This window comes from Chiloscyllium plagiosum, chromosome 39 (assembly GCF_004010195.1).
Source record: "Chiloscyllium plagiosum isolate BGI_BamShark_2017 chromosome 39, ASM401019v2, whole genome shotgun sequence".
Lineage (NCBI taxonomy): Eukaryota > Metazoa > Chordata > Chondrichthyes > Orectolobiformes > Hemiscylliidae > Chiloscyllium > Chiloscyllium plagiosum.
The window spans coordinates 3,706,996-3,733,791 of record NC_057748.1 but is presented as its reverse complement, the minus strand read 5'-3'; the positions used below and the strand labels follow the sequence as shown (position 1 = coordinate 3,733,791).

Here is a 26,796-nt window from a genome sequence, read left to right as displayed (position 1 = left end):
CTGTGCAGAAACAAAAAAGCAAATTACAGCAACAGAGTCAGATGTGGCAATTCAACCTTGAGGTGCGCAACGGGGGTGCGATGCCTAGCAAGTTGCCTGAGTTAATCCCGTATTCTATAACATGATTGGCAGCAGATTGAGAGGGGGGTGGGGTGTGAATATGGGAAGGGCATGGGGCACAATTGCTGACTAAAAGCACTAAAATTAAAACAGCAGTGTTGCCTAAATTCCCTCTCAGAAACCCAGAGAGACCGCGGGGCAGGGGTGGTCACAGCCATTTGATTGCCCAAGCTTACCATAAAATATCTGGGTTCAAAATCTTTTGGTGTGTTTTTTTTTGGTTGGAAAAGTAATTGCCAGAAATTTCAAATTAAAGGTATTCCTTCATTCTTCATGAGGGCTCCTCAATTCTGTCTTGGGGATGAGACTCTTAACCCTCGCCAGAAAGTCTGAGCAAGTCTTCTAGTCCCTTCTGTGGACCTTGTGCCTAACGCCTGACACTCACAAATGGTTCTGTGGGAGAAAGATGGTGGCATAGCGTTGTACCAGATGTGTGATTAGACAGTCCCTAATACAGAATAAAACAGCCCCATTCTCCAAGAACTAACACTCACTCTACAACAGTGATTTGCAGCGGATGAAAATACTTTGGCCATAGATGCCTCATGGGCCACTAACTCCAGTATTGAGTGGATGATGAACGTAAAAGTGTCCAGAGACTGCAGTCCTGAAACAGTGCTCACCAGTACAATCCTTATGACTTCCCTAGTTAAAATACGCAAATGAAAATACTTAAATCAATTCCCCTCTGCCATTTTCCAACATTGTACTATACATGTGTGTATATATACTTTTGTAAAAGAAAGAGTAGAATAGCATAGACATCAACAGGAAAAATCATTTCTCTCTGATACATTGCCTTCTCTCAGAATGGCTGACTGTGTAATATCGTTTATTACCATTTAAAAGACAGTGCAGCTGTATGGAATTCACTGACCTACAAAAAAACTTCATGCATGAAGAAAATGGGAGGGAGGGAAGGGAAGAAGGAAGGAGGAGGAGGAGGAGAAGGAAGAGAAAAACAAATAAAAACCAACAGGACACGGGAGGAGATGAGAAAGCTTGCCAGTGGCTCCTAACTTATATACAGCGATCAGGAGATACAGTAAACAGTTCTTAAAAGGTTCTTTTTTTGTCCTTTACTTTCCAAGAATATTCTGCCCCCTCCCTCCCTCCCTCCCTCCCCACCCCTCAGCATTTCATTAAAAGTGTCCCAAGTTTCTTACATCTAATTCAGGATCATTAGGCACTGCCACAATGAGATAAACCCAGGAACGTCAGAATGACTTTCTAAAGTTTTCTTTTTTAAAAAAAAGTCTTCACACTTATTAAAATGAAAATAAAAGGAGGTGCGCAAAATTATTGAATTCTGGTAAATAATAAAAACTGTCTCTCGTTCCCGTTTACGTCTGTGCTGAGGCTTTTCCATGTTTGTCTAACTTCCCGGCCTCCTTCCCGTTGCTCTGGCGTCCTCCTTCTTCGGGTCTCTTGCTGTGTCTTCGTGCATACTTGTATTTCTCCACGTACGCTTTCACCAAGTTGGCAACTTTGACAGGGTTGATTTCGCCACTTTTACTGTGGCAGATCTGCAGCAGAGAGAGGTGAGGTTCGGTTCGGTTCGGCTGAGAATGGGCACTTTCGGTAGGTAACAATACCTGGACAGCGCAAAAGTGAGGACTGCAGACGCTGGAAACCAGAGTTTAGATCAGAGCGGTGCTGGAAAAGCACAGCAGGTCAGGCAGCATCCGAGGGGCAGGAAAATCAATGTTTCAATGATGAAGGGCTTTTGCCCAAAACGTCGATTTTCCTGCTCCTCGGATGCTGCCCGACCTGCTGTGCTTTTCCAGCACCACTCTGACCTCAACAATACCTGGACAACCACTTGAGTTTAAGCTGATAGGCGGCAAGGAACATTCGTGTCACACAAATACTAGGAAATGACCATCTCTAACAAGGGAGAAGCTAACCATCTCATGACGTTCAATGGCATCACCATCACTGAATGGCCACCATCCTGGGTTACCATCGATCAGCAACATATTTGGACCAGCCACGTAAATACTGCAGCTTCAAGAGCTGGTCAGCGAGTGGAAATTGTACAGAGGAACCCTTGACTCCAGAAACCTGTCCATCACTCGGCTTATGTCAGGGGTATGATGAAATATTCCTAAGTTGCCTGAGTGAGTACAGCTCTACAAATACTCAGAGAGTTAGGTGATACTGTGATTTGGCCAAGCTAAGTGGGCAGATACGTGACAGATGCAGTACAATGTGGATAAATCTGAGGTTATCCACTTTGGCCGCAAATCCTAGCAGGGAGATTATTAGCTGAATGACCATAGATTGGGAAAGTATAGTGAGACCTGGGTGCCCTCGTACACCAGCCACTGAAAAGTAAGAGGTTGGGATATCTGGTCGGCATGGACGGGTTGGACCGAAAGGTCTGTTTCCATGTTGTACATCTCTATGACTCTATAACTGCAGGTGGTGAAGGCAGCAAATGATTATGTTGACCTTCACAGCAAGAGGATTCATGTACAGGAGCAGCAATGTCTTGTTGTAACTGTACAGGACAGCAGGGAGACCACACCTTGAGTATTATGTACAGTTTTGATCTCCTTATATGAAGGAGGAAGTTCTGGCTATGGAGGGAGTGCATAGAGCGTTTCCCAGCTTGATTCCTGGGATTTGGGGAGGGTGTATCATAAAGCTGGGCTCCTCTTCTGCAGTAGAGAGCACCTCAACCTCCCTGCCTAGACCCTTCTGCCCTCCAGACACAGTTCCCCACCCACTTTCTCTCAACACTCGAGTGTCCTGTTATTGACTTGAGCAATGTGAAAACTGATGTGTTTAGTGCGATTAAGGGACCCATGGAGCGGAATACAATAAACCTGCAGAGGGATACAGACATATTGATTAAGGGGACAAGTTGTAAAATAATGGAGTCAGCATTGAGAGTGAAGAAATTCCTCGTCACCTCTGAGTTGTGAATCTCTATTGCAGAGAATTGGGGCTGCTCAGTCCACTAATAAATTGAAACTATAGGTGTTGGAATTAAGAGGCGTGGGATAGTGTGGGAAAGTGGAGTTGAGATGGATCAGTCATGATTTTGATTAACAGTGATTAATAGTTTCCAGCTCCTAATGTTCAAGTTTTGTAGAAGGGTGTCTTGTCTCTGATGTCATTTCCTGTCTATATATGAACATACCCTTTCTTCCGTCTTCCATCATCGGGGGGGTGACTGAAAATTACAAACCCACATCAATTTAGGAATTCCCTAACAAAAATACTTCTCACATTTGGTGGAAGGGCTAGTCTTGAGAGTATAACCACCATTAATAACTTTTATTACATCAGCGTAAGCTATGACCCACCAGTCTTTTTACAGCCCAGAACATAATGTCGATTGTTCCTTCACTGACATTGGGTCTGAATCCTGAGATTATCTCCTTAGCAGCACAATGGGTGTCACTACAGCGGTTCAGCTACATGCCTCACCACCAACATTTTACAAAATCGTGAGGGGCATGGATAGGATAAACAGACAAAGTCTTTTCCCTGGTGTGGGGGAGTCCAGAAGTAGAGGGCATAGGTTTAGGGTGAGATGGGAAAGATATAAAAGAGACCTCAGGGGCAACTTTTTCACGCAGAGGGTGATATGTGTATGGAATGAGCTGGCAGAGGAAGTGATGGAGGCTGGTACAATTGCAACATTTAAAAGGCATTTGGATGGGTATATGAATAGGAAGGGTTTGGAGGGACATGGGCCAGGTGCTGGAAGGTGGGACTAGATTGGGTTGGGATATCTGACCGGCATGGAGGGATTGGACCGAAGGGTCTGTTCTGTGCTGTACATCTCTGTGACACTATAACCTCTGAAGAGGTAACTAGGAACAGCAATAAATGCTGGTCTCCCCAGTGAAAAGGTGATGACTTTCCTCAGAGACCAGTCACATTCGGAAAGATGGAACTATAAATTGCACAGCTGGCAGTCTGGCATGTTGGAGCCCTTTGGAGACTAGGATCCAACAAAGTTTATTTTTATTCTATAGGAACAAATTACTGCAGATGCTGGAAACTGTACTGAAAACAAAAATGCTGGAGATCCCAGGGTTTCAGACAGCATCCCCGGATGATCCGCTGTGATCTGCAGCATTTTAGTTATTTTTATTCTGTTTCAGTTCTGACACTTAGACCAAGAGAAAGGGAACTAATGACAGTCAGTACATTTTAGACTGAGTTGGGGATGGGTGTTAAAGTTCTCACCATTTTGAGTCACTGCAGAAACCATCCATCAACAGTTGAGAAGGGCTTACCTTGTGTACGGCTTTGCGGAGAATATCTTTGTAATCATCCTTGTTGATCTCCTTTTTCTGATAGAAGGGTTTGATGGCGAGTTTCACCTCCTCCACTGCACGCTCCTGCGTGTGCAGCTTCTTCAGGTACTGCGACCAGAGGGAGAAACACGGTCAGCACGCATCCTCTCTCCGTGAAACATTTTCCCTCGTCTGCCCGAGCAGCTCAACCCAAAGTGGGCATCCCTTCGGTCACCGAGCACAGACCGGTTAAGCACGGGTGTGTATATAAGATGATACTGTATATATTGTGGATGGGGTGCAGAGGAGATTTATTGCCTGGGATGTCGCATTTCAGTGATGAAGAGAGGCTGAAGCTCAGATTGTTTTCTTTGGTGCAGAGAAGGTTGGAGGGAGAAAGGGGGGAACCAGATAGAGGTGTATACGATGATGAGGGGCATGGACAGGAAGCAGCTGTTCCCTTCAGTCAAAGGAGCCAGAACAAGAGGGCTCACTTTCAAAGTGAAAAGCAAGGGGTTTAGAGGGGATTTGAGAAAATGCTTTTGTCACCCGGAGGATGTTGGGGTGGAATGCACTGCCTAGGAGTGTGGTTGAGACACATGAGCACTTGAAGGCTATGGGCCTAGTGTGGGAAAGTGGGACTAACGTAGGGAGTGGCGTATCTCTCGCAGTACAGACTCGATGGGCTAAAAAGCCTTTTCTATATGATTAGGGAGCGAAAAGGCGAGGTAGAAAGCCTCATTGCTTTGAATCAGAATTGTCTTATGGGAAGGATCCAGTGAGGATAAGGAAGTCAATCAGCTGTAGATGATAACCAGGAGGGAAGATGAACCGTACAGGGAAGGATAAAGAGTGGGGAGCGGAATGGAAGGAGGGGAATAAAGGAGCCAACAATGAGGTGGAGAGAGAAGAGAGTGGAATGAGTTCACAGTCTATGGCAGTTCGAAGAATGAGAGCTAATCTTGTTGAATTCTTTAGAAGGGTCGACAGGGTAATGATGAGAGGTTTTATTTTGTCGCTGGCTAGATCCTCCATCTCAGGATAAGGACTTGAGTTTTTTTAACACTGACATCAAGAGACACTACTCCACGCAGAAAGTTGTGAACGTTTGCTATTCTATACTCAAGGCAGCTGTGGATGTTCAGTGGTTAATAACATCCATGACAGAGGCTGATGATCTGTTGTGAAACCTAATGGTGTAGAAGGCTCAAGGGAACATCTAGCTTACACCTCCAGTTCCATATGTTCTTATGAGCGGTTGGTTAAATGCTGTGTCAAAACAGTGTGCTCATTTGGGTGAAGGAGAGGGGTTAACTCTGTGTGTGTGCTGATGCTTCACAAGTAAAGTTTGGCGTTGGGAGTTGCAGGGTTTCTGATGAAATTTCCCATGCCTGCTTTTATTCCAATCCCCTTGCAGGAGAGCAGTGACTCCAGGCTGAGGGTACAAGGGGGTCCAAGAGGTGGGATGAGCACTGACATCTACCCACCCTCTCACCCAGGCCCAACCACACTTGTGCTTCTATCATAAATAAGAAATAAGATTCTTTGTACATGGGACAAATCTGGGGCATTCTGCTGAGGTAACGCAAAAGGCTTACCCTGTCGCTGTCCATGTTGCCATCTGTGCTGGTGGTGCCTTCCATCTTGCTGGGCTCTGTGCTCTCCAATGTGCTATACAGCTTCCCAGAGCTGGAGGTTGGAGGCTGAACTGCAGACCCTGACAGTGCAGGCAGCCCCGCTGAGCAGCCCAACATCGACAAGGAGCCCTGCCGGAGAAACTTGGGTGCCGGCTGGTTGGCAGGAAGGTGGGAGGACAGGCTGGTCGGCACTGGTGGCACGGGGGGCTTAGTCTGGCTGAGAATCTGGAGGCCAACAGAGCAGTTAGAGAGGATTGCTGCGTGCCTTGTGGGTTACTGAGGCTTCTTCAACACAAGGTATCACAGATTGCAGTGTCACAATATCCAGAGTTGCTCAGACAATTACAGGCCACACAAGACCATTTGCCAGTTTGTCTGTACTGGGTTTGAAAGCAGTGTCCTATCGGTCCCACACCAGCCTTCCTCATTTCCCCAAAACCTTGCAAATTTAACGTATTAACCATACACAAACTAAAGTTTCATGTCAACACGCCTTAAAGTCGTATAATTCTTATGAGATGCTTTGAAAGTGTCTACTACCACTACCTTAATCAGCAATTAGACCTGTAAAGACTAATGGGCCTATGATCACAGAAAACACTACACAGTGAGCACAGGGATGGGATGTCACACCTTTGCTCTTTCTTGCAGAGAATCTGCATCTGAATTTGCTGCTCTCCATGGACAGTGGACGTCCTGTGCAGTCACTGCCTCTGAGTCAGCCTGAATTCAAAGCCCAAACTTGAAGGAGAGTTCATAACAGGGCCAAATCATCAATCATTCCAGCACACACCAACGGCTGGGGGTGGGAGTGGGACACACCAACGGCTGGGGGTGGGAGTGGGACACACCAACGGCTGGGGGTGGGAGTGGGACAGATTCCTGGTCAGCTGTGGTGACCAGCCGTCACGATCCAGAGCTCCAGGGCAGAAGGTGCAAGCATCCACAGCAACTTGAGGACTCCCAGAGTGAAGTGTAACACACTACCACCACACTATGAAGTGCAGTTTAGGTACAATAACAGATTCTTCTTATAGAGAACTGGCTCTTGAAATGTTCCTTAGAGCAGTGAGGTCGCACTAACCCTTCAGAGGGCACCTCACACCCACATGATGAAAATTCCCAGTCAAGTGCCTCACTGTAGTGAGTTACCATCCCACTGTGATGGTTGCTGTGGCAGTAGCAGTATATGGGTATTTATGCAGATGCCAGAGTGGCAATTCCTCCTGAATGAACATCCAGAGGCCCAGCTTTTTGTTCCGGAGGGCTATAGGTTCAGATCCCAACACAGCTGCTGGGAGAATTGAAATTCAGTTCATAAATCTGGAATTTATTCATGGTGAGAACGAGGCTATAATTGCTTGTTAGAAAAATCCATTTGGTTTACTAGAGTCATGGAGATGCACAGCACGGAAACAGACCCTTCGGTCCAACTCATCCATGCCGACCAAAGATCCCAACCCAATCTAGTCCCACCTGCCAGCACCTGGCCCATATCTCTCTAAACCCTTCCTATTCATATACCCATTCAGATGCCTTTTAAATGTTGCAATTGTACCAGCCTCCACCACTCCCTCTGGCAGCTCATTCCATACACATACCACCCTCTGTATGAAAAAGTTGCCCTTTAGGTCTCTTTCCCCTCTCACCCTAAACCTATGTCCTCTAGTTCTGGACTCCCCCACCCTAGAGAAAAGACTTTACCTAATTATCCTATCCATATGATTTTATAAACCTCTATAAGGTCACCCCTCAGTCTCCGACACTCCAGGGAAAACAGCCTTAGCATGTTCAGCCTCTCCCTGTAGCTCAAATCCCCCAACCCTGGCAACATCCTTGTAAATCTTTTCTGAACCCTTTCAAATTTTAAAACATCTTTCCAATGGGAAGGAGACTAGAATTGCACGCAATATTCCAACAGTGGCCTAACTAATGTCCTGTACAGCCGCAACATTTCTTCCCAATTCCTGTACTCAATACTCTGACCAATAAAGGAAAGCATACCAAATGCCTTCTTCACTATCCTATCTACCTGCGACTCCACTTTTAAGGAGCTACGAACTACACTCTTTTCAGCAACATTCCTTACCATTAAGTGTGTAAGTCCTGCTAAGATTTGCTTTCTCAAAATGCAGCAACCTCATATTTATTTAAACTCCATCTAATCTGCCGCCCTTACCAGGACTGGCCTATGTGTGAATTCAGACGCCACAGTAATGGGGTTGGCTCTTTTAATCCCTCTTAAATGGCTAAACTAGCCACTCAGTTAAAAGGGTACTGAGGGATGGATAACAAATACTGGCCTTTGCCAGTGAAATGCACATCCCATGAAAGAATAAAGAAAATCTTTCTTTGGAATTAACTGCAGCTTTACTAGAGAATCCGTAAGTACAGATTTGGAGCTGTCAGTTGCAGTGACATTACCTGGGTGATTGCTTGAATAGAATCCTGGGCCTTTGCTCGGTTGGCTTCCTCCATCTTGAACAGCAGTGCAGTAACTAAGAACCAAAACACAAGGATAATGTTCGAAAATTATACTGTTCAAAGCACAAATGGCAGTCTCAGAACTCAATAACCAACAAGAGTACTATTGGCAGAGGCTGCAGTGAATATAGAACTGAGGCAACAGAACTTTCAGGAGTAATCTGGCTGTTCTCCACAGTGTACAAGCATTTGGGCAAAGAATCATAGAATCCCAACAATGTGGAAGCAGGCCATTTGACCAATCAAGTCCACACCAACTCTCCAAACAGTATCCCACCCAGACTCAATTCCCCACATTTCCCATGGCTAATCCACCTAACCTGCACAACTTTGGACCATAGAAGGAAACAGTCACCTGAAGGTGGTATCAAACCTAGGACCCTGGCGCTGTGAGCCAGCAATGCTAATCACTCAGCCACTGTGCCACCCCAAAATAGGAATCTTGCGATGGCTAGGAAAGTTGACCACATTTTCTTGGCCCCATTTCCTCAACCACAATTCCCATCAGCGCTGCACTGAACAGAGATGGAAAGACGATGAATAACCTTGGTTTAAACAGTAATTGGTTAAATACTTGAAGGGAGAAGAGATTGCAGAGGAAAGGGCATATGAAGTTGCACTATCTTGATGGTTCTACCAAAAAGCCAACACCGGCATAATGGGCCTAATGGCCTCCTTCTGCACTGCTTCATTCCAGTATTCCAACATACATACATGGGTCTCGTGGTACAATGATGATGTGGGTCTTTGGACCAGCGGGCCCAGAGTCAAGGTTAGAGTAGTACTGGAAAAGCACAGTAGGTCAGGCAGCATCCAAGGAGCAGGAAAATCAACGTTTCGGGCAAAAGCCCTTCATCAGGGATCCTTGATGAAGGGCTCCTGCCTGAAACATCGATTTTCCTGCTCCTCAATGCTGCCTGACGTGCTGTGCTGTTCCAGCACTACTCTAACCTTGACTCTGATCTCCAGCATCTGCAGTCCTCACTTTCGCCCAGAGGGCCCAGATAAAAGCCCCCCCCTCAGACATGGATAATGCCCAAACAGGTTAACTTACAGGAATTTGTTTCCTGCCTGACCTCAATCTTGAACTTGTATCAAAGGAAGAGATGTGTGTGTGTGTGTGTTTGTCAGTATGTTGACAGTCCTAACCATTTCTCCTCCATAGCCATTGAATCTAACAGTAGAAAGGAAAGTGTTTAGTTTCTCATGGATGATGCCAAGTGACCTGCAAACACAAATGTGGGCATCAAAAAACTACAAATGCCACGTTATTGGCAATTTGCAGGATGAGCTGATCTTGGGAAAATAAAATTATCAACTGTGATAGAACCTATAGACAACAAACTACTCCAAAGGTCTCCGAGGAACTAACCGACCATTGCTTGAACTTGGAGCTCTACCTAACCAGATATGGATGGAATCGCTCAGCTTACTGATGTACACTCTGCAAGTATTGGCCACGGTTGGGACAGCTGCCTCCCACACTCTTGTTTATAACTTCTTGCCAATGTGCCTACAGGTTTGAGTCCTTTTAATTCAAGTTTTCAAATGCTTCTGACTGCATGAGATGATAACTTGCGTACAACAGGAAACGAGGGGCTGGGCTTAGTGATTCTGCCAAGGAATTATTAGTAAAATATCATACATTGCTCAAAGTCCCGGCAATGCCTGCACACAACAGCAGTATTCAGCTAAGTTGTGAGGGAGCAGAGGCAGGAGTTGTAGGACTGAGCATACTGCCCATTCGCTGCAGGAACATCAGCCCTGCCTTCCCCTACCCAGGCACACACAAGCAGAGGATCGGAATTGAGCGAGACAAGCCCAAAGAAATCTGACAGGGAGATCTTCCCCTAAAGCAATCACTCAAAGGAGACATCAGACACCATCTATGGCAGTGTAAACCTCATGCCTGCCTGAAATAACACCTTGAGGTGAGGTCAGTGAGAGGAATACAAAGTATACTGATCTTAATAACGGTTCCTTTTCTAACACTGGTTTCACTTCCAGGATAAAATATACAGCGCAACTCAGAAAGATTTGCACATCAGTCTGAAACACAGGATCATTCAACTCGGTTTTGTGTGGCATGTGGCCAAAGCCAGGCTTCATTAGGGCCTCCTCTCCAACACTACACAGAGACGTCACTTACGTGCTAACATTCCTCCGCCTGTTTGCAGGTCCCAAGACAACGGTTTGCTCAGTGCTCTCGGCTTGTCTCCATTGACCTTTGAAGTGTCGCTGTGCTCGTGATAGTCCTTCTGTTGCTGCGGAGGGGGTGGGGGAGGGGGCTGCTGGTGGACAGTTGGCTCCTTTGGCGTGAAGGCAGCCTCCACGGGCTGGGGAGCACACTCTGAAATCTGAGAGAGGGGGGACAGCCCCTGCTCCACCGTGTCCTTCGACGGGCTCGGGAGGTTGACTTTGTCGTCGGATTTCTCCGACGAAGACCACGACAGCTCTTCCTTGATCCTGAAGGGACTGGACTCTTTGCTGCTGCTGCTGCTGCTGCCACTGTCAGTCGCTGCCTTCTTCAGGGCCGTTTTCGGCTTGGCTTCCTTCTTCTTTTTCCCGGATCCCTTCACCTTGGCGCCGGCTGCTTTCGTTTTCTTGGGCGCGGAGCGGGGCTTGGCCACGGCCTTTCCCTTTGGCGCCCGCAAGGCGATGCCTTTGCTCTCCGAACTGACGGCTCGGTGCCTGCCGGGCTTGGAGTCATGGATCTGTTCCTCGGTTTTCATAAACGGCGATCTGCTCTCCCTATCGCGACTGAACTTCACGCCAATCAAGCCTCCGCCTTTGCCACGGTCTTCCTTCATTGAGGCAGCACAGCTCACCCCATCTCGGATTAGAACTGCTACCTTGGATTGGAGCTTCACTTTCCTGGGCACCTGTTTGCTTTCCTTGGGCACAGACTTGACCTTTTTCCCGGACTGGCTGCCAATCAAGTGCTCTTTCCCTTTTTTCTCTGCCTTCAAGCTCTCTGACCCGGCTGCCCCCTTCTGCCCATCCGGTAGCTTTTTCCTTCGCTTCTCTTTGCCTGACTTCTCATCTGCATGAGCTCGCTTTCGGTCTTTGACTTTGAGAAGCTTTGCCCCAGGGTCTCCGGCTCTGTGGCTTTTCTCGTGACTGCTTCGCCTCTCGTTCTTGCTCCCTTGGCCCTTTCCAGGAACCCTGCTCTCCTGCGCGTGGTCCCCAGCCTCGACGTCAGAGAAACTGTTCTCAAAGCCCAACTCGTCGGAGTCGTACATGGCTTCCCGGGTTGGAGACAGAGCTGCCACCTCCATGGGATCATCTTGGTCTTCCTCACCTGGATTCACAGTAATGGTCCTGGTAATTGAGCGAGCTTTAATTAAGATGTCATCATCGTTTAGGTCTTGAATTGAGGGGGGGACCACTATTCTGCTGTCCCGCCTTCCCTTTACAGTCTTCTCATGTTTCTTTTCACTTGGGGGGTTTCTCTCTCTACTTCTGTCCTTCTCTTTCTCGTTCCTCTCTTTCGATCTTCTGGGAGAAGGGCTGAGTGCTCTCTTCTCCCTCTGTGACCGCTCCGTGGACCTGGACCTTGAATGCCTTCGGCGTTTTACTGCTTCCAGCTCCCGGTGTTTCTCCTTCTTCCTCCTCTCCTTCCTGGACTTGCTGCTTGACCGGGAACGATGGAATGACCCACTCTCCTTCGATTGGGGCACGCGGTTTTTCCACCTCTCGGCTGAAGCCCTCAGAGGCCCGAGCGCAGAAATGCTAGTGCTGTTGGAAGGTGACCACGATCTGGATCTACGATGCTCTCGAGAACGGGTCCGGGACCGAGATACCTTATGACGTGATCTGGAATTTGACCTCCTTCGTTCCCAGGATCTAGATCTGGATCTGGACTTTTTGCGGTGGATTCGCAACCTACTTCTAGACGAGGACCTTTTACGTTCCCGTGACTGGGACCTGGATCGTTTGCGATCTTTCGACCGGGCCTTTTTGTGCTCTCTCTTGCGCTTTTTCCGGCTGCGGGAGCTGGATTCGGAATGTGACCCAGACTGGGTCTTGGACTCTGCTGGCGACCTGGACTCTTTCACATACTTCTCCCTCTGCTGGTTTGTCACTTTTCTTCTCTGGTCCACTTTCTTTCGCCCTCCATCTGCTGAGCTCTCGCCCAGATCTATCTGCAGTGCCCCTTCATCGGAATCAGCGTGCAAAGAGATGAAATCATCTCCTTCAACTCCCCTCAGGCGCTCAAAGATACGCCCGCGACTGCGAAAGGTTCTAGCAGGACTGAAGTTCTCTTCATCTTGCTGCACAATCTCGCCCTCTTCGATTTCAGAGTCTTCATATTTACGTGCATCCTCTGGCCACTTGGAAACGTTCACCGTGAAAACCAGATTGTCTTTTCTTTCCACAGTACGGTGGGATTTGTGGTGGTACCTGGAGGCAGAAGCAGACTTGCTCTTGTGCTCTGCCTTTGAATGCACTTTGGAGTCGGATTTGTCCTTTCGAACCACTTCAGTTCTTGCCCGTTGCCTCGATGCGGACTTGGACGTGACACAGCTACTTGAGCTCGACTTTGCTTTTAACCGGCTCTGGGATTCCAGCGATTCTACTGGCTCAGAGATGGTCCTTTCAGAATTCTTCTGATACCTGGGGGCACTGAGTGAACCTGCATCTGTTTCTTGTTTCGCTGTTTCCAGGGGGCCAGAATTGCCCTTTGCTTCAAGACCCAGCTCTTTTGTGTGTTCACTTTTCCAAATGTCTCCCTCCTGCAAGGAGCAGACTAAGACTTCTTTCTGCACCGATTTCAATGAAAGCTTCACTGTTTCATTCTCCATTTGTAAATTGGGGCCAGGACTCTGCATTAAGCTATAATCAATGCCAACTGGTGATAACAATGGCTCCTCATCTTCAAACATTGCATCGCTGGTCCCCTCTCTAGCCAGCTCATTTTGAGACTGAATATCATTTTCTGAGTCAATCGATTCAGTCTCTTGTTGTGAGACTGAGTCCAGCTGAACATTGATCTGCAGTTTGGAGTCACTTTCAAATTCATTTTTGATCGCACAGCTTAACCCTTCTGCAAAGCCCGTCTGGAGCTCAGATTCTAAATCTCTGTACTCAGGGGAGCTGTAGAGATCAGGTTCCAGACTGGATTTGACCACGTTGCCGCAGTCAATCTGCAGTTCCACGTCTGACAGAGCACATGTTGTTGATTCCGGTGACTGGTCTTCTTCGTATTCAGGACTCTCACAATCCTCTTCTTCAGTTAGCCCTGCATCACTAACAATTTTCAGCTCACCTTCTGAATCATCTCCTAATGGACTTAAATTATTAGAACTTGCAATGGATCCTGTGGGATCAAAAGGGTCATATTTCTCCTCATCCTCTTCCTCCTCTTCAGCTTCCTCCTCACCGTCATCCAATTCAATCCTGTCTTTTGGGGAGAAGTCACCACCCATAAACTCTCCGTTGACATTCTCCTCATCAGTTGGACTGAATGGGTCATAGGTATCAGGCCCCAATCGACTATCAGAACAAGTAATCCGGTTGGTAACGTTCTGCTGACAAGAGACAGAGCTGGATTCAGCCTTTTCCGGACATGTTTGAGAGACACTGGATGAACTTGGTTGGTTTCCTGAGTTGGAGCACCCACCTCCATTCAATGGTCTTTGTTGACCATTTGAGATACCACTGCCGTTCCCAAGAACCAGGCCCCAGTTGGCTCCTTCAGAGGGCTGAGAGCTCTGGGTATCACCCACTAGCCTTTTTAAAGGAGAATCCGATGATTTTTGATCTGTGCTAGGATTTGCAATTCCACCGAGCCCACTGCCTCTCTGAGATAGGCAGTTGAGCTCCACATCCAATAGATCCAGTTTTCTCTTCATTCCCAAATCCTTATCTGGGGAGAAAACTGGGGTTCTGAAGTCTTTAGTCACTGGCTGACTACCTGTCTCTGTCCTTAGTTCTTTGTTTCTCATTCGAGAGATCCCCAAAGTTTCAGATTCCTCTAGGCTGCCCGTGTTCCTCAGCAAACCTTGTCTCAAAAGTTCCAAGGATGCTGGTGACAACATATATCGATCCAATAAATGCAATCCATTGTTTGTCTTTTTAGCGCCATGGGACTCCACAGATGGGTTTGCATCGTCTCTCATGCCGGACAGTCCACCACTGCATACGCAATCTTGGTAAGGTAAAGCTTCTCCCAAGATGCTGTGAAACGGTACTCTCTGTGATGAAGGTGGTAGGCCAGCCGACGCTGCACGGAGAAATGCAAAACATACATCAGTAAGTTGCAACTGACTCATCAGAAGTCACATTTTTAATTAATTGCAATGCCCTCCCCTCTTTCTTTCTTGTAGAGGGTGATTTCTGCTAGTCTGTATGGTTACAGTGCAGAGCTTTAACCAAGATGTTAGACAGTGTGTAAGAACTCAGGCAGCGAGTAGTGGGTGGCCTGTTTGAGCATGGAAAATGTTTAATTCTATCCTCACCAGAAGGTACCAAACATGCCATTTGCTACTGGAACTATTAGATGGCAAAATATCTAGCCCAGGGACTTGGAAGTCAAATGAAACCTTCTGAATGCATACTTTGGCTGAAAATAGCCATCTCAGTGGAGACTAAGAATTGAAATGAGTATTTCTTGAACCGTATGGTTTAACATCAGAGAACCTCTGCCTTCTTTATACAGGAGGAGTAATATTAAAATGTACGCCTTTTTATGCAATTTCCATGAAACTTAACTAAATATAGCCCATGTAAAGCTTATGGTATGGAAATTAGCTTTTAATATGCAATAACAGCACTGTGGGACCTCTTTATTTGCATAGGGTCATCTTCAGCATGTAAATGTCAAATTACCAGATTACACCATGTGCAGTGAGTGGGGAAGCAATGATGCAGAGAACCATAGTATGGTTGAGACGAGAAGTGTGAATGGCTCCAAGGGGAAGCTAGACAAACACAAAAGGTACAGAAAGATAAACTAGGCTGAGATGAAGTAGGTTACAGCAGGCTTGCATACAGCATAAGTGCTAGCATGAACTGGTTGGGCCAAATGGCTTATTTCTATGATGTACATTCCATTTAATTCTGTACATCATCCTCACCCACCCCAAAAATAATTTAAGGACAGCAAATAATTCAATGTTTAACAGCATCATTCATACCTTGAGTGTAGCAACACACCTTGTAGATCAACCTGAAAGATATCACAGTGCATCAACCCAGAGTGATGCAACCCAATAACAGGTGTCACACATCCTGAGTTGCTTCTGTTGGAGAGACAGTGGAAAAGAAACAAGAAAGACCTTTCCCCACCTGACTTTTTGTATCTCCAGGCTCGATCCTTCTTGAGCGTAAACCCTGGGTGATGCACAACGCGGATCCCAAGACTGGAGATGCCGTCTTCTTGCAGGTCACTTGTGGCCTCCGTGCTTTCCGGCTCCAACCTGCTACTAGGAGCCAAACCAATGCAGAGATTAAAGAACTCCTAATGGAGCTAAGCTCAACCTCATGGAAACAAAGACCACCAACTTAACCAATCAAATTTACCAACAGTCCAGGAGGTCCTGAGCTTGCATTGTGCTGCCAGCTAAAAAATGACAGGTGCCATTTTTCTAATGATGGCGTATATTCAGCAAACATCCAACATGGAACTGGGCACTTACGCTGAAACAGAATGCAACATTCAACCCATGACAGCAATGCGCATTTGTATAGCACTTTAACCTTGCAAAACATGCCAAGCTGCTTTGCAGCAGCTATTCAGAGAGACAGGTCCAATGAAAAAGGGAATTTGCAGAAACATTTTAAAGGAGGAGAAAGACTGAAACAACTGAAGGCATGGCTGCCAGTGAAATGATCAAATGCGAGGATTTCAGAAGGCCTGAATGTGAGGAGTGCAATTAAAATATCGTGGGGCTAGAAAAGGTTCCAGAGATAGTGCATCTCATTATGTTCCCATTGAGCTGCACCTTAATCACTTCTAACCTTGATTCCAGAACACACAAAATTTTGCAGAACAAAAATCTAGCAAACCCAGTTCTGAAATTTACAATTCGTTTTCAACGATAGGTTTTCTTTTGGGGAGGAGAGGGCAGAGAGTTCCAGACTTCCATCCCCATTGTGTGAATGTATACTTCCTGACATCGCTCCTGAACTACTTGGCTCTTGTTCTGAGATTATGCACGCTTGTTCTGGACTCTCCCAGAGGATGCAGATTCTATGTACCTGATCAAATCCTTTAATCAGCTTACATGTATCAATCACACGTCAATGGCATTTTTTCCATTTCTTGCAACAGCTAATCTGAAGAATTTGAGGTGAAACAGTGGGTCACTGTGTTGAAGTGCAGGCAGTTTATTTGTTCTAATCCTCTATTGATTCTTCCCCTCACTATTTCCGTAATCCTTCCTACAGCTTTATAACTGCATTCCTCTGAGCCTGGCCTTTTGCACATCTTTGACAGTCGCGCCTTCAGATGCCTAGGTTTCAAGCACATCTTTCTGAAACCCGCATCCTCCACACTTCTGAAAATCTCTTTTTCTCTTTATGTAGCTGCTTTGAAACACTAGGTTAACTGGGTTATAGGTACGTATAAATATGATCTGGAGGTGCCGGTGTTGGACTGGGGTGTACAAAGTTAAAAATCACATACCACCTGGTTATAGTCCAACAGGTTTAATTGGAAACACTAGCTTTCGGAGCGCTGCTCCTTCATCACCTGAAAGCTAGTGCTTCCAATTAAACCTGTTGGACTATAACCTGGTGTTGTGTGATTTTTAACTTTGTATAATATGAGGCATTGCAGTTGTGGCTTCACTGGGTAGCACTCTCACTTTTGAGTCAGAGGGTCTGAGGGTTCAACTCCCCATGCAAGGGATTGCAGGACAAAATCAATGTACAAGCCCCCAGTCCAGAAAGGAGGGTTTACTGCACTTGTGAGACCTGTTCTCTTTGAATGTGAGACTGAACAGATCTCCCAGGTGGAATAAAAGGACCCATGATCACCAGGCAGCTGAAGGCATGGCTGCCAGTACTGATCTTTCCCCGTGCTGAGGCCTCTTCTGGGGTACTGTATCCAGGATATTATTAAACTGGATACTGTTCAGAAGGTTTACCAGGATGTTGCCAGGAATGGAGGGTTTGAGTTATAAGGAGAGGCTGGATAGGCTTGGACGTTTTCACTGAAGTGTAGGAGGTTGACAGGTGACCTTATAAAGGTTTATAAAATCATGAGAGATATAGATAAGTTGAATGGTAGGTATCTTTTCCCTAGGGTGGGGAATTTCTAGACTAGGGGGCATATTTTTAAGATGAGAGGAGAGACAATTTAAAAGAAGCTAATGGAGGGGGGGGGAGGGGGCAACTTTTTTTTTAAACACAGAGTGGTTCGTGTGTGGAATGAATTTCCAGAGGGGGTGATGGACGTGGGAACAGTTACAACGTGTTAAAGACATTTGGATATGTACATGAATAAGAAATGTTTGGAGGGATAAGGGCCAAGTACAGGCAGGTGGGACTAGTTTAGTTTGGGATTGTAATCGGCGTGGACTGGTTGGACCAAAGGGTCTGTTTCTGTGCTGTATGACTATGACTCTATAACCAATAATATGAAAAGGAAATGGAGATGGCCTGATAATCATCTCATTCTTGTTTGTGAGTGCTTGCTGTGTGCAAACTGGTAACTTTGTCCCTAAAAAGACAACAGCAACTGACTCAAGACAAACTATGATGATTGTAAAGGAATTTGGAACGTGGTGGATTAGACTCAAAAAGCTGAATGGACTACTCTCGCTCTTACGTTGCGAAAGGCACTAAAGAAATGCAAGTTCTTTGTTTCTTCAATAGCTTAACAAGTGTATGTGTTAGGGAAGAGAGACAGTAGCATCTAACTCAGCAATAAAAGGAGAAGAAAGGTGATTCTTACAAATAAGAAGCTCCCAGATCTGCAACAGGCTCAGGTTCTGGATTCAGCCGTGTTCGGAAAGTGGCTCCATATGTGGATCCGATATGTTGCAGTGCACTGGTGAGGTGGGACAGTAAAACAGATACCACTTCCTTCTCCTTCATAGGAAAAAGAACAGTAAAGAGTGCAGAAAGTCAATCTCTAGCACAGTCTCAATGATGGTGGAAGCAGACAGTGTTAAATACAAAAGTGAAATCCTACAGATGCTGCTAATCTGAATGAGAATCATATCTGACTGGAAATGTTAACTGCTTCCCTCTACACAGATGATGCCAGAACTGTTGAGGTTCTCCAGCATTTTCTGTGTTTGTTTCAAAATTGTACAGATTTTTTCCAGAAGTAACACCTGTTTCGGTTTCTGTTTGACAGAGGCTGATAGGACGGTCAGTATATGAATAATTTGACACATAACGTACGGGCAGTGGAGACTGGAAGGAAAAGCAAGTTTGGAGTTTGCATTCACAAAAAAACTCTTGCACTGAAGGTTGTCCTCACCTCATGTCTGTTGTAAAGTCATTGACAGAGAATGATCACTGAGATTAATCAGTGATTGCATTATCATAGTATCATGTGACTAGGAGAGTATTAGAAAGGGAGAATGCAGGACTGTGCATTTTTTAAAATGTCCAGCAACTCTTACGTTTCTAGGATGTGAGGGCAAATTTACAGCCAATAGGCAGTTCCAATATCTTACCGGGTTCCCATTGCTGGTTGTACTGTGAAGACCAGCCACTGCAATCTCCGGTGAGTTCCTAGTGATGGCATTTGAACCTGCTGGTGTGCATGTCTTCCTCCTTCTAATCTGTTTCTGCTTCCTGGAATCTGGGGGAATAGGAGCCACAAATAAAATCATACAGTGTGTAATGAGGGCATTCAGCCCACTTCAGCTGTGCTGGCTCTTTGGCAAAACTACCTGCTGCTCTCTCGTTATAATCCTGTAAATTGCTCGTATTCAAGTAGAAACTCAATTCTCCTTTGACTGCTTGATCAGTTTGCACTGCCCTTTCAGATCACCAAAGGAAAGTAGAAGGGCTATCTCAGAGACAGCCTCCACATAGCTTAATAAAGATTCACGTTTAAGCTTACAACATCACTGGGATCTCAGATTCTGTCACAGCCCGAGAACACACTGCTGGTGTATATTGCAGGTTTGTGTGATGCATATGGGACTGCATGTGTATTTACAGTGCTTCTCTACATACACAGACGCAATGGACCTTAAATAAGTCAACATGTAGCCCTGCAGCACTACCACTGTGCTGTTATCTAGACTGTAGTGAAGGATAATGGTTGGGATAGGACATCTTCACACAATGTTTACTGGAGTGCTCTCAGCCATACAAATGTGGGTTTGCATCTCTCAAACAGACACAATAGTGCTGTGTGCACAAACCAGACACTGGTAATATAGAGCAATTAGGGATGGTTATTAAGTGCTGACCTTGCTAACAGCATTCATCCCACAAATATGAAAAAGGCAGCAGGTCCAACTTGAGATGATAAATAAGGTTAACACATATACAGACAAGAAATCAAAATTACAGGTCTCTCCTCCAAGACACAGCTGTCAATATCTACATCAATCGCTAATTAATTACCTTTGTTATTCCTGCCATAGGACATGGTTGTTATAAGGCAGCTCTGTTGGCAACTGCACACTTCTCCCACTAGATTGCTGATCCCCACACCTCATTAAGCGACATCAAGCACACACTTGACAGGTATCTTTACAGATATACAGCCCCTTTCAGCCTCTGGAGCATGGACATCAACTCCATTATCATTTGTACCTTTGCATAACAAAAATCTATTGACCTGAACTCTTGAAAATTTGAATTATCCCATCATCAATGACTGTACATACAGGAGGTTTCCAGTTTTCCACCAGCCTTTTTGACTCAAGAAGCATTTTCTGATTTGACTCTTGAATGTCCTACCTCTAATAATTCAGAAAATAATCATCTCCGGACCTGATCGTAGGAGAGTTTTAACTGCATTCAAGCTCGGATGCACTTTATGAAGGGTCACACATACCTCGTTGACATGTTTTCCCGCAGTCATTTGGTTGTCGAGTGGCTGCATTCAAATCTCTTAAGTGCTGCAGCGTGTTCTGGAAAATAAATCACGGTTTCTCTTTGACACAGGCTGATGTGACGGTCAGCTCACTCACAGTCAACCATAACCCAGCATTCTGCACTCTGTACTGAATGGGAGCACTCTTGTCTTCAATCAACTCTACATCACTGTGAAACACTTTAGAAATAATAGTTGATATACGAGTTACTGTGACTAATGACATGTTAGCTACAGTGTCAGTGTCGCTATGGCTTACTGAATTGCATTCCATCCCAAAGTCAGAAGAGTATGGGTTCAATCCCTCTCTGGAGAGTTCTAGGGTGGCAGATCTGAAATATGGAGGGAGTGCTGCAAGGTCAGAGTTACTGTCATTCAGATGAGATGTTAATCTGAGACCCCCGCTGACTCTATCAAGCAGACATAAGACCCTCTGGTATTATTTTGAAGAACAAGTCATCTTACCATGTTGATCCCTCAGTTAACACGAGACCAGATCATCTCCTCACTGTCTTATTTAACGTTGGATCTTGCTGCTTGCAAATTAGCTGCTATCATCCCAACATCCTAACAGCATCTAACTTCAAAAACTGTTGTACAGAATGCAAAGTGATTTGAGAAGTGAAAGGCGAAGCAGATCCTATGAACAGCAACAGGTAAGGACCTAAAAGGCTGTTTTATGAATATTATTTGAGGTTTCAACAGCGGAATGGAAACCAGGTTGTACATCCCCAGTACTTGTCTTTCAAGTAGTGCTAAGGAGATCCAATCTAACTCTCTAACCTTCTGACTGAGAATGGCCAACCAACTTCAATCACAGTCAACAGATTTGAGCGGGAGGCACAGCAGGTCAGACAGTATCTGAGCAGCAGGAAAGTCGATGTTTGGGGCGGCACGGTGGCTCAGTGGTTAGCACTGCTGCCTCACAGCACCAGGTTCAATTCCAGCCTTGAGCAACTGTCTGTGTGGAGTTTGCACATTCTCCCAGTGTCTGCGTGGGTTTCCTCCGGGTGCTCCGGTTTCCTCCCACAGTCCAGAGATGTGCAGGTCAGGTGAATTGGCCATGCTAAATTGCCCATAGTGTTAGGTGCATCATTCAGAGGGAAATGGGTCTGGGTGGGTTACTCTTTGGAGGGTCGGTGTGGATTAGTTGGTCCGAAGGGCCTGTTTCCACATTGTAGATAATCTAATCTAAAAAAAAGGTGACTCTCCTGCTCCTCGGATGCTGTCTGACCTGTTGTGTTTTTCCAGCCTCACATCTGGCCTCCTGCATCTGCAGTCCTTACTGTCTCCAATTTCAATATTTGAATATCGGATCTGCAGCTCCCTGAGAATAGCAGGAATTCTTGGAGATGTCCGCACAGCATTACAACGTTAAACATTACCTTAACTTGCTGCACACATGGCTGGGTGCAGTTGACCTGTGTCGAAGTGTTGCACTCAGTCCATTTATCGAGTGGGCTCCTCCCCAGTGGCTGTAGGATCAGCCGTACCTGCTCAGCACCTGCAACACACAGAACCAAAGCCACTACTTAACACAACATCCAGCAAACCAGGAACGTGGACTCCTGATAATGACTAACAATGAGAGAGCCTGTTTTATAAATTTGATTTGGAAGAAATTGAAGGAGGCATTGCTGTAAGCTGAGGAATATAGTTAAGAGAAAAGTACAATGCGACTCCGACAAACATTTTCAGAAGAAATATCAACCCTGGAGGGAATGCAGCGTTGATTTATCAGAATGAAAGCTGACCTCCATCTACGAAATGGCAAAGAGAGATTAACACAAATTGGAATTTAGAAGATTAAGGCCAGATTTGATCAAAGTTTTAAGCTATTAAGGGAAACTGATAGGGTAGTTAGAGAGAAACTATTTCCGTTGGACTGATAAGGTAGATAGAGATAAACTATTTCTGTTGGTTGGGGAATATCGGATTAGGGAACATAGCCTAATCAGGAGCAAAACAAGCAACGCTTCTACACCATAAATGCCAGTACAACTCTAAAACTCCCTTCCACAAGCACAAGTTGATAGTGGGTCATTTGCTAACTTTAAATCTGCGATTGCCAGATTTTCAATGGTATGAGTGATATAGGGCAGAGACGGGCACCTGGTGTTAGATCATTGATCACTCAAGGTCTTACTGTAGGGTGGAGGACACTCAAGGGGCTAACGGCCTCCTCCTGCTCCTATGGTTCGGACAATGTTTTTAAAGAACAATAAGGCTAGAAATGAAAAAAATACTGAGGATGCAGAAAGGGCTGGAAATCCTCTGCAGGTTTGGAAGTCTCTGTGGAGAAAAGCAGCATTAACATCTCAGGTGTGTGACATCATCAGATCTATGTTAGTGACCATTTCAGCATTTTCTGTTTTATTTCTATTAAAAATGTATAAGAGATTACGTAGTTGGTTTTGATGTGAGGAGATTAAGGAATGACAGAATTAAGGAATTAAAGAATTATGAGTAAAGAGATTATTACAGTGTGCGCAACACAAAGAAAGGTTATTTGGCCCAGATTAGAGCGGTGTTGGAAAAGTACAGCAGGTCAGGCAGCATCCGAGGAGCAGGAAAATCGATGTTTCGCCCTTGAAGGGCTTTTGCCTGAAACATCGATATTCCTGCTCCTCGATGCTGCCTGACCTGCTGTGCTTTTCCAGCACCACGCCAAGCTTGACTCTCATCTCCAATATCTGCAGTCCTCACTTCTGCCCAAGTTATTTGGCCCAACTTGTCCATAGCACCTTTAACCATCGCAGCCTATCAACATATCCTTCTATTCCTTTAACAAAAACAGAAACTTCTGAGAGAACCCAGTAGGTCCGGCAGCACCTATGGAAAGTAAGTAGAGCTAACATCCTGAAGAAGGGTCGCTAGACTCAAAAGGTTAACTCTGTTTCTCTCTCCACAGATCCTGCCAGACCTGCTGAGTTTTCCCGGCAGTTTCTGATTTCCAGCATGTGCAGTTCTTTGCTTTTTTCTCTCGCATTTATTCAGCAACGTTTTGACCACAGATATACTATTTGGCTCAATACTCCCTGTGTAGTGAGTACAACATTCTTACCCCACTCGAGAACAGAAGCCTCCTCTTAATTCAGCACAGGATTTCTTGGTGACTGACCTTTCCCCACAAAGAGAAAAAGCTGTTCCCAAGTTGACAGGATTGACATTAAATGCATGTTTCCTCTTGTGGGACAAATTGAAATGAGGGGACATGGTTTAAATGTAAGTCATCTCCGGTTAATGTTGGAGATGAGAATTGTTTTGCTGTCAACAGATCACTGATCTGTTAATTCTCTTCCTCAGAGAATAGTGGAAGCAGTGCCACGGAATACTGCTAAAGCCAGGTTTGATAGATTCTTTACTGGTGAAGTATTGAAGGAAAGACAGTAGACAAAACAGAGGCCACAACCAAACAGGCCACGATTCCATCAAATGGCAGAACAGGTTCAAGGGATTGAATACCCTGCACATGTTCCTAATTCAAATATCTGTATATCCATAAGTCTATTCTCATCATCTTAAAGATCTCTATGCTACCTCTCACTTTTATGCTAACGAACAAACGATGACAGCACATTTAATATTATAATCTTTATCATGATCAAATAATACTTTACCGGGGTAACCCTGTTCTTGAAGTATAAGCATCCTTGTAATACTGGCTCTTGTTTTCAGAGTGTGAATTTTCATTGAAAGTCAATGCAGTGGGGACTGTTGCAAGGTGCAGTACCCTAGGGTCTGTTAGTACATCTCTGCATGAACTACATATGGTTCATGTGTTACAGCAGGCAGCAGCAAGAATTGAATGTTGCCTGTAGACCAGTTTGTGCAGGTCTCAGCACTGTCTCACAAATGGCAGTAACAGACGCCTGTGAGCAGGTTTCTGCTCGTCCTCTCCGCCTTGCAGTAGATTGCAACAACGGGTAGGATGAAAGTAATCACTGTTCAAATGGGATTACACAGCAGGAATGCCTCTGGGCTAATCAAAGTTTCGAAGAAGTCATCGAGTGATCTCAGCAAAGCAAAGGACGTTAGTGCTGGAGAACTGAGCACTTCCAGCATTCCCAGGTCACTGGTAGGATGGTTAAATGCAGTGCAGAGCTCTCAGGACTTTACACCATCATCAGAGGAACATCCAATGCTTTGGAGGTCAGTTAGCTCAGTTGGTTGGATGGCTAGTTTATTACGCAGAATGATGGCAACAGTGGAGGTCACAATCTGGGTCTCACTTTTTCAACCTCGCTTGACGCAGAGTGACCCTCGGGTTAAATTCACTATTTGTTTCGGTATAATGAGCGAGCAGCCCTATGGTTCTCTAGGACTATGACAACATTTTAGTGTGTAAAGTGACAGATATCAACTTCTCTTAGCGATCTATCTGTCCTGTAGCTTGGAATGTTTTACTATGTTTAAGCTTGTATATAAATACATGTAATTGTGATTCCACCCAGTGGAGCTGCTATTTCTAGCTTTTTGGTTAAGAAATCAAGCTGAAGGATTGAAGCTTATAAGATAAGATGGCAGTGATATTGGAAAGAGCAGAAGTAATCAGACAAATCAGGAACTACTAGTCAGCTGTGCTCTGTGGATTGTTTAAAAAAAATCTATAATAAGAGAATGAATCAAAGACTGACATACGTGACTTTTGCTTGGGTTCTGGGAAAGACTGGGTGGCAATTTTTGATTGAATATTGGGGCAAGGGCTTTTGGAACTTAGAAACAAAGTTCAGAACAATGACATAGTACCATTGATAAACTAGAAAGCTAAAGGGAGTACAGAGCAATAAAACAGAGCAAAAAAAGGCTCTGGTGGAGTATGGTAGAGACCCTACCTCTGAGCCAGGAAGCCTAGGTTCAAGTCTCACCTCCTCTAAAGATGTGTAGTAACACCTCTGAGAAGGTCAATTAGAAATTATCAATAAAAGAGACCAAGGAATCAAGGAATGTGGAGAGTTGAGACAAGAATCATCTTTCAGGCAAGCTCAATGCCATCCACAAGATGTTAAAAAGTACTCTCTCCAGCATTTAACAAAAGAAAAACAAAATAGGGTGGATACTACAAATCTGAAAGAGGAGGTGAAAATGCTGACAATGGTCAGCAGGTCAGGTATGATCATGAAAGAGAGAGAGGAACAAAATGATTCAGCTTTTCAGGCCGATAGCATTTTGTCAGATCTTTAACATTCAAGTCTGGGATGGATTTGGACTCTCTGGATTCTTGATGGTTTCTCATAAGAAGTATTTTAAAAAAAAAACAAGAGCATCATGAAAGCAAAACCGAAGGGGAGGCAGATGGGTCAGGGAAGCCAAGAAGGATCAATGGTGGACCCAAAGAAAACAGGTGGCTGCTATTGGTTAGGCTGGGTATAGGCGAGTGTCAACTTAGTTGATAAGTTCTGCTATGGATGAATGCCAACTAAAACTCGATCACCTGACTTATTTTGCATAAGCATGTAGCCAACGAGTGAAGGAAACTCCACTCCATCCCACTGATCTGGGCGAAATGTGAAATCAGCCCTAAATGGTACCTAGCTCACCACAGAACCCAGGCAACAGTAACACCAGAATGAACCCACGAAGGAACATGTGGATGGCCTTGTGACCAAACACTGACACCATGTGGTTCTGAACCATCACTGCATATCCACTCGCAATTATATCCCCACTGGTCCGTTCAATGTGAAAAACAAACAACATTTCTGTTTCTTTTAAAACCAAAAACACAGGCTTATGTTCCTTGGGTTACAAAACACCTTTTCAAACAAAGGGTAATGAAAATATAGAACTCATGGATGTTTACATCCATTGAAACTATTCTAATGCAAGTGAAAATCAGAATACTGTTAGCAGGTTATGAGAGTTTCTGATTCAACCATCCTTTCAGGAAGTGATTTCCAGACTCCCACCACCTTCTAGGCGAAAATAAAATCTCCCCAATTCTTCTCTTAGCCTCCTACCTCATGCCTTAAACCTGTGCCTCCTGGCTATCGACACATCAACTGATAAAAAAAACTGCTTTCCTATCTACTCTTATGTCCATCATACGTTGTACACCTCTCAACCTTCACTACTACAAGAAAAAAAACAACCCCAGCTGATCCAATCCTTCCTCATAGCTCAGATCCTCCACGGTAGTGTTCTGGTACATCTCTCCTCAACATTTTTATTGCAATCATATCCTTGCGATAATGTGGTGACCGGAACTGCATGTAGCAATCTATTTGTAGCCTAACCAGCATTTGATACAGTTTCGGTGTAACCTCCTTGCTCTTGTACTCTATGC

The 26,796-nt window shown here is 45.1% G+C and overlaps 1 protein-coding gene across 3 annotated transcripts in view; it reads right to left on the bottom strand.

The window, feature by feature from the left end:
• Positions 1-935: 935 nt before the first annotated feature.
• The window catches only part of scaf1 (SR-related CTD-associated factor 1), a 41,049-nt gene continuing 15,188 nt past the window's right edge, over positions 936-26,796 (bottom strand). For 2 of the 3 annotated variants that reach the window (XM_043679508.1, XM_043679509.1), the window contains exons 3-12: positions 21,896-22,014; positions 20,472-20,547; positions 19,132-19,259; positions 18,399-18,535; positions 15,788-15,924; positions 10,647-14,723; positions 8,438-8,511; positions 5,975-6,238; positions 4,377-4,505; positions 936-1,646 (exon numbers count right to left, since the gene is read on the bottom strand). In XM_043679508.1, the coding sequence (XP_043535443.1) occupies positions 1,464-1,646; positions 4,377-4,505; positions 5,975-6,238; positions 8,438-8,511; positions 10,647-14,723; positions 15,788-15,924; positions 18,399-18,535; positions 19,132-19,259; positions 20,472-20,547; positions 21,896-22,014 (5,324 nt within the window). In that variant the 3' untranslated portion in view covers positions 936-1,463. The remainder of the gene's footprint in view (positions 1,647-4,376; positions 4,506-5,974; positions 6,239-8,437; positions 8,512-10,646; positions 14,724-15,787; positions 15,925-18,398; positions 18,536-19,131; positions 19,260-20,471; positions 20,548-21,895; positions 22,015-26,796) is intronic. The other variant, XM_043679510.1, reaches the window with a different exon arrangement.